Source organism: Austrofundulus limnaeus, unplaced genomic scaffold, assembly GCF_001266775.1.
Source record: "Austrofundulus limnaeus strain Quisiro unplaced genomic scaffold, Austrofundulus_limnaeus-1.0 Scaffold310, whole genome shotgun sequence".
Classification (NCBI taxonomy): domain Eukaryota; kingdom Metazoa; phylum Chordata; class Actinopteri; order Cyprinodontiformes; family Rivulidae; genus Austrofundulus; species Austrofundulus limnaeus.
In genome coordinates this window covers 224,145-231,749 of record NW_013952712.1, presented here as the reverse complement: position 1 = coordinate 231,749, position 7,605 = coordinate 224,145, and the positions used below count along the sequence as shown (strand labels likewise).

Below are 7,605 nucleotides of genomic sequence, written 5' to 3'. Positions count from 1 at the left end.
ACGCACTGTTGTTTCCATCAAGTTTTTTAATTGCACTTATTCTGACCCTTCACAGGAGGCCTGCTTGCCATGGGAGACTCTATCAGGGGCTGATGCCCCAGCATAGCCTCCAAGATCACWTTTATTACTCAAACCCCTCCACCATGTTTCTGTGGAGTGTGTCTCATTCAGYATTAAAGCAAATTYATTTGTATRCATTTATGCCACCTTTTTATAACAAAATATGAAGATCCAGTATGATCTTCACACACATTGGGCCTCATGGATGTGACCTATATTTGCATCAAAATGTATTAGTAAGCATGCAATATCTAATCAACCTTGTGCAAGAACAAGTCTTAACTGCATTTATTGTTGTAATGAAATGGATTGCAATTGATATATGATTTTATTTACCTAAATTCAATTTGTTTTCAAATATGTTTATTTTATGGACATTTTAGACAAAAAATCTGCCAATGCTAATTCAAAATTTTGCATTTACATTTTATGTCCCCAGCAYGTGTTACTAAAGAACTTTGTGTCATTTTGGCATCCATGTCCAATCATTTAATTTGAAATCACTTTGGCCCAGTTTTGAGGTTAATGATTTCATTTTGCATTTATGTGACCCCGTGTTGGAATTTGGTTTTCTGTCAAATTTAGTAGTAGCCTAAGAGCCACCATGAGTTTCATACTGTTCCTTTGTACCCCCATGTTTTTGTGGTTATATTGTTTTACTAAGTGCTTTATCTTTTGGGTACTGTTGTACCTTTAAATTGCACTTATATTACATGTTATTATTGTTGTGTCTTTTGCTGAAATAACTCCTTGATTTCTTGAACTTCAGCTGAATGTGTTTTGCTGGTATTGATTCTGCAAATTAAACGCCCAGATTACAACTCTGCATAATAATGTCTGAAACAATGCATTTTTAAAAATTACCTTCACACCAGAAAGGCCTAAACTTGAATTGAATTGATAAATGCATGTTACTGCATGGTTCAGTCGTATGACAATTTCCCCGGCATGGTAGCGACGCAAGACTCGGTTTGGGAGGGGAGAGAGGGATGATGGAGCTAAGATGGCAGCTCTGCTGAGGGTGCTGCCTCTTCGGGGTCAAGAAATATTCAAGGAACGAATGAAACCGAAATACGACAGTTTTGGTCACGAGAAGCGTATCTTCTGCTGCTCTGTGCGATTTTTTCTTGTGGTTTGACTACGTCGAATTCCTGGAGCGAAGAGAAACACCGCCTTGTTGGATCCGATCGGAAGCCCTTAGCAGCACCAAGCAGAAAGGCTACAATTAGCGTTTGTAATAACCGAGAACCGTGGATGCTAATTGTGGCGTTTTTGCAGCTCAGAGCGGACAAATGATGTGACATGTGGCGGATTTTAACACATGCGGACTGCATCTAATGGCTAGATATTATCTGGCTGTGTTGTCTTCTGTGTGATATATGCATTGTTCTGTGAAACGATGATGTGTGCTGCTGCGGCAGCGGTCGCCGGTGGAGGGATACTGCCGTCCTTATCGCCGTCGATGGGGCTGGGTGTCAGGGTCTTTTCTGGAGTAGGAGCCGATATCTCCACCATTGGTTCGGGAATGGGTTACTGTCCGACACCCGGAGCCCAGTCGGACTGTCGGACTCGGTACCAGCTTTTACTCTCAGGACGAGCCCTTGCGGAAAGATACAGACGGATTTATACCACAGCTATCAATGATAAGGAGCAAGGGATAAATCAAGGAAGGTGGGTGTCAATATGAAAAATATWTCAGAAGCTGCTCTGTCATTTGAAAGGCTAGCAATGCTAACGACCGTATGCTAACACGGTGAAGCTAATTTACACMAAAAATAAACCAGATACGCTGTGTATTGTTTAATTTGACATGTCAGTATGTTCAGTGTTTCAGATACAAACAAAAAGCATTGGGACTTGATAAATGCGCCAGGATTCAGCTTGCTAAGATAGCAATTTTGTCTCTGACTTCCTTAGCTTTAACGCGAGGGTGGTTTTACCCTTAGGTGTTGTGTCGAAATAAGTAYCCCGGCCGTGAAAAGCAATCGCTTTAGTGTATTTCTGAGTTTTGTTTAGTATGAAAGTCAGAAGTGACAGAAGTTTTTTTTTTATCACTGCTCTTAAGAATACATTTATGTAATTTTGATATGCTCTTAGGCTTTGCTTGATGAAACACATCCTGGCAGCGTACTTTGCCAAAGGAAACATGTCATGATTATCTACATATTTATATTATGGAGAAATAATTTTAGATAAACAAATAACGATGGCATTGAAAAGCAGAGGCAAATTTGTCACTTTTGATTTGTATCAATTTACTAATAAAAACAACCGCCCTAGCGCTTCTCACGACAGGGGTCCTTTTCGCAGTAGGGGTGCTTTTTTCGACACAACACCAGACATTGCGTTCTTGGCTAAACACTCAGGAAAGCACTGAAAATAAAGCAGTTTCCTCTTTGTGCTTTAAATGGTTTGAAAATATAACGTGTACGGACTCTACTTAACAAACTAGCTGTCATCGCAGCAGTTTCTCAGTTTATTTTTGAGTACTGGGTGCCACCCAGCTATACAAACTACTTGCACACCCGTCATAAACCCGAACTTCTTTGCATAATGGCATATTGTACGCCATGTTGACGTCGTTTTATATAGTCGTGTTTGTATTTTTTAGGCCCAGCGGCGTCATCGCTAGCTAACACGTTGAACATCAGCTCCTTTTCCCGGTGATTTTATTGTCAGTTCTCAAAAATCATGGGACTAACAAAGACCAACTATAACAGTACAACGGTTATTAAAAAAGTAATAATGGTGTTAAATGTTTGGGTTAGGACGTGTTGGGTTTTCAGTCAGGCGGCTAATGCAGTTACGTCACTGTATTCAGTCAGGTTGTGTAGACTGATTAGTTTTGATGCTGCAGCCTCCCTCTGACTTGCTGTTCTCCACCCTTTCAGCCCTGTGTACTATTGCTTGCAAGTACTCGTGGATCATTATATAATAAACAATATACTAACTAAGTTTATTACCTCATTTATAAAAATGCAAATATTTTTGTTTTCTCATGTAGCATAATCTTAATTAGTCTAATACTTCCAAGTTTATGATAAATCAGGCTAACTCAATGTTGTAGCAACTGTATATTACTTTTGTATCTTTGCTATAGACAGGTAGGTTTATATTATTGTTGATGTAGGGTGGGGAAAATAATTAAATTCAAACTAGTTGGTTTTTATTTACTGTGATAATTTACAGCAATTTTATAATGAAAAATAAAAACGGCTGAACTTTAATTATTAAACATTTCATTGCATTTCACCTCTATTTGCAGTGATGCAGCTCTTATTCATTTAAATAAATCTTTTTTCATACTTTGCTCATCTTACTGTGCAAGTGTAAAAATGTATGCAAATACAAATAGGTTTCACTTGACAAAACATATAGCTTGGAGAAATCACAGTAATTAAAATAGGTGGATTCAACACAGGTTCCAGATGCCTGTGATAACTTGGCCACTATTAATCCATTTGTCTTTAAGATTTTCTATTATTTTTAAACATGCCCAAAGCCATGCTAAACAGATACACAGACATGTGACTCTTGTGATGAAATTGAGAACACCTACAAACGTTTCCAGACTTTAGTGTTGTCTCTTTTGCGAATCCTGGAGCAGCAAATTGAGAGAGTGGCTTTAGCGCCACCACAAGCTAAAAGACACATTGGTACTGTTACTGTAGCAGAGTTTATGTTTGATATTAGGCTCCAATTACTATGGTTTGAACCTCCATACTGTAAATTGTGGGCAAAGTCTTTTACATGTTACATAAATGTGTTTCTTTTTACATTTCTGTTTGTTTTGTACCTTCAGGGGAAAGAAGGCCTTGAGTAAGAAGAAACTGAAAAGACGACAAAAGGTTAAATCAAAAGTCAAATCAAGAACAAAGGTAAGAGATGTTACAGATAGTTTATTGTGCTTTTATCCAGTATTCATTTAATGCTACAGTTTCCCTCTGTCATGATAATGCATATGTTTAGACAGATCAGCTGGTTTGACTCTGTTGTTCTGTCTGAACTGACTGATGATAGATAAAAAATTAGGTTAGGTTCTGGGGCATCTTCGGGGTGCTGTGCACAACTAATACATTTCTTTTTTGGAGTTGAGCTCCAGTTTTCTCCTCTGAACACAAAGCTGCAGAGGTTAGGAGGTTACGTGTAAAATACAGGAGGAGTGGCTCCGACTTGTGCATGATGCGGTGTTGCCGAGCGACCTGTGTTTCACATCTCCACGGCAACAGATGCCTGCCTCCATCTCCTGCATCCAAAGAGGAAACCAGATCTGGATAAAAGGATGTGGTTGTGGTTTTTCTGTGTCTTGGATACTTTTCATACCATTTAGTTGTTCATTAGTTTATTTTAAAACAATTACAAGAACAGTTATTATATTATTCTTTTCTTTAAAAAAAAAGAAGTGCAAACTCCTCTCATTTTCTGTTTTATATTTTTTTGTAGGAGATGCACACTATATTTTAATTTTTTGCATAAATTTCTTCCATAGCACTTTGGAATTACAGGCCAGAGATATATTAAGGTTGATCTATTGTGACATTCAAGTTTTCTTTAGGGTGGACTTTTCAGTCAGTTGAAGTTTTGCATCACTGTAGGTTTGTCTCCAAAGACCGAGAAGTGAAACTCAGGCATGGCTGGTTGGCAGCTAAGCTGAAACACACTGGGCTAATGTTACACGGGCAGTCATGTTGTGTTTGCATGTGTTACACTGACTTTTTCTCAGTCACTCCTCTGACGCTGGTGTAGTCAGACAGGAGTGGAGTTCTCTCCTCATCCATGTTTGCGACTGCGATTAAACGTAAAAGTAGGGCGAGAACAAAAGACCAGGCAGGCACTCTCATCATAAAAAAGATGATGTAACATCTTGTGAAAAGGCAGATGTGAAATCGGTTGTATTAAAGTGTACCTTTTTTAAAGGCTGTGTTCAAACAGACCAATGAAAACAATATTTTTCTGTAAAATCTACGGTAATTTATTCATCTTAAAGTGCTTGAGACATAATTTTTATGATAAATACAAATAAGGACAACAGTAGACTCGGACTGCTCTTTTGCACTCTTGTGATGACAATTAAAAACGCCTGCATGTAATCAGAACATTGCTACAATGGTGAACAACACAAAGAACCAAGCAGTTCTTATCTTCCTATCCATGGGAAATCAGTGTAAACTCACATCTGTTGTTGCAGTTTAGCTGCAACCAACAGCAACACTGTTTCAACACATTTTACATCAACTTTGCTCGTTGGTTTCACATTTTCCACTCAAATACAGAAAACCAGGGAGTTCCCCTTTGTCGTCACTTCTGGTTGCACTGGTCATGCCAAATTCAAAACCAAAATCTGCCAATTATGTGACAAACTGGGCAAAATCATCTGTATTATGCCAAATTTCATATGTAAATATATATACATATATATTTTTTCTATTTTTTGTATTTATAGGAAATGCAGGCACTTTAAGAAAAAAGCAGTGATGAATGTGTGAACAGATTCAAGTTTTCATCAGCCCACCATGGAAGAAAGATTATGAATTCCTGTTTGCAGTCTGTGGAACCCCCTACATAAATGTCACATTTGTGCTAAAATAGTAGTACTTGTCTTAGATGCCTAACTGCTCTGTATAGGCCTCTTTCTGCTGCTGTATAAGCCTTAGATTTCTTGTTACAGGTTTATGTAGAATTTGCTTTTGTGACTTTTTAATCAGCAAGACACTTTAGACTAAACATAGACCTTGGTTTTATCAGAATGAGCATATTTCTCTGTAGAATAATAATAATTTGTAAACCAGTGACTGCCAGTCCATTTTCAATTGACCATTTTCAGGATTACTTTTTGGAAAATAATCACCAAGAGTAAATCATGATTTAGAAAGCATGAAAAGGAATTAAAAAGTGAATCACTCACATGCAGCGGCCTATGGCTTAAATTATGACTTTAATGAGCTGGATAAATGTGTGTCTATGGCCTGCATTTTAACTAATTATTAGCACTAATTGCCAGTGCAGCACATTTTGTATAAAGACACAAGTGGTTTCTGAATGACATGAATATGGCGTGCTTACAAGCACACGGAAAACTGGGCCTGAACAAACTGAAGTTATTAAACATGACTGAACACATGGAGCAGATGCGTTAATAACACGATCAAGACCATATGACCTTTATTGTGTATTTTTTTCACCTTATTGATTGCTGTGTCTGTTAAGTATGAGGGCTAGAAGCTCCAGTTAGTATTGTGTGTTGGCGTAAGTGTTAAACTCAAGAAACAGCCAAGCATCTGTTTTTCTGGGAAAAATAGTGAAATATAATTATTTGTAAAACCTGTAGTGTGTTTTTTTTTCTTTTGTATCAACACCCAATGCTTTTCCAGGAAAAGATCTGAGGCACACTTGAGGATTAGCTGTTGGCAACTTGGAAATGAACAAATCCTACGAAAATGAATAAAAATATTGTTTATTGTGCAGCAATCATAAAAGTCTTTTATTTGAGAAAAGCTTAAATTCAACTGTAACCAGCAAGCTGCATGGCCACGTTTCAAGTGGCTATTTTTTTTTGAAAATCACAGCATTTTTTATGAGCATGTCTTGCAAAACTGCCTCCTAGGCTGTGCACATAATATTATGGCTTACCTTAACCCTCATTGTACTGCCTCAGCCCACTTTGTTCTCACTTTGGAAGTATGGCAATTTTTTTAACATGTTGAAATTTCAAGTGACAACTGAGAACCCCTGAAAAATCTTCAAGACATTTTGGAGACTCCCTTCATGTTGCCACCAGTCACCAGTGAGATACTACCTTGAAAACACATGACCCATGTTAGCATGAAGATACCGCTTTCTGCTAGAATGTTTTTAAATGCTTAACTCTGTGTGGTTTTCAAACCTACCCATCCATGTTGGTATGTGCTGTCAGGGGTTCTGCACCAGAATATTTACTGAAGCTATTATTTGGCATTAAATCAGCAGTAAACATACAACACATAAAAGAAACCATCACATGAGCAGCATGTGCGGGTCATGAATTAGTTCTTTCAAAGTGAACAAAATAAAACATTGGATTAGATCAGTAGGATTTACACACCCGCACAGATTAAAGCAAAAATAGAAAGACCTGCTGCTTTAGCTTTAACAACTTTGGAACTAATTCATCACCAGTAACGAAAATATCAAAATTACACCAGTGGTTTATTTGTTTAATTCATTTATTCATTTCATATAAAAATAAAAATAAAAAACTTATACACAACAGCAAAACAAATCACACTTGAAGGAAGGAGAGGAAAGGAGGCAGAAGATAAAATAATCTTGTATCTGCCCCTTTTTTCCTAAATTAATTTCAAGCAATAATAATCAAGAAACAAAACAAAATAAAAACTTCAGTTCCTTTTCAAACAACTTTTGATATACATTATACAGTTTCATATTTCCTTAACAAACTCATTGTAATCATGTCCTTATCAGATGTGACTTGTTTCATCCATTCAATCTCCTAAAGTGAACCAACAAGCCAACAAAGCTCAGATTAACTCAATCCAAACTGAACAG

The 7,605-nt window shown here is 37.3% G+C and overlaps 1 protein-coding gene across 17 annotated transcripts in view; it reads left to right on the top strand.

Moving 5' to 3' along the window:
• The first annotated feature begins 1,044 nt into the window (after positions 1-1,044).
• The window catches only part of mycbp2 (MYC binding protein 2), a 93,101-nt gene continuing 86,540 nt past the window's right edge, over positions 1,045-7,605 (top strand). For 16 of the 17 annotated variants that reach the window (XM_014021920.1, XM_014021930.1, XM_014021915.1 and 13 more), the window contains exons 1-2: positions 1,046-1,731; positions 3,863-3,938. In XM_014021920.1, coding sequence (XP_013877374.1) covers positions 1,460-1,731; positions 3,863-3,938 — 348 coding nt within the window. In that variant the 5' untranslated portion in view covers positions 1,046-1,459. Of the gene's footprint in view, positions 1,732-3,862; positions 3,939-7,605 lie in introns of all 17 variants that reach the window. The other variant, XM_014021913.1, reaches the window with a different exon arrangement.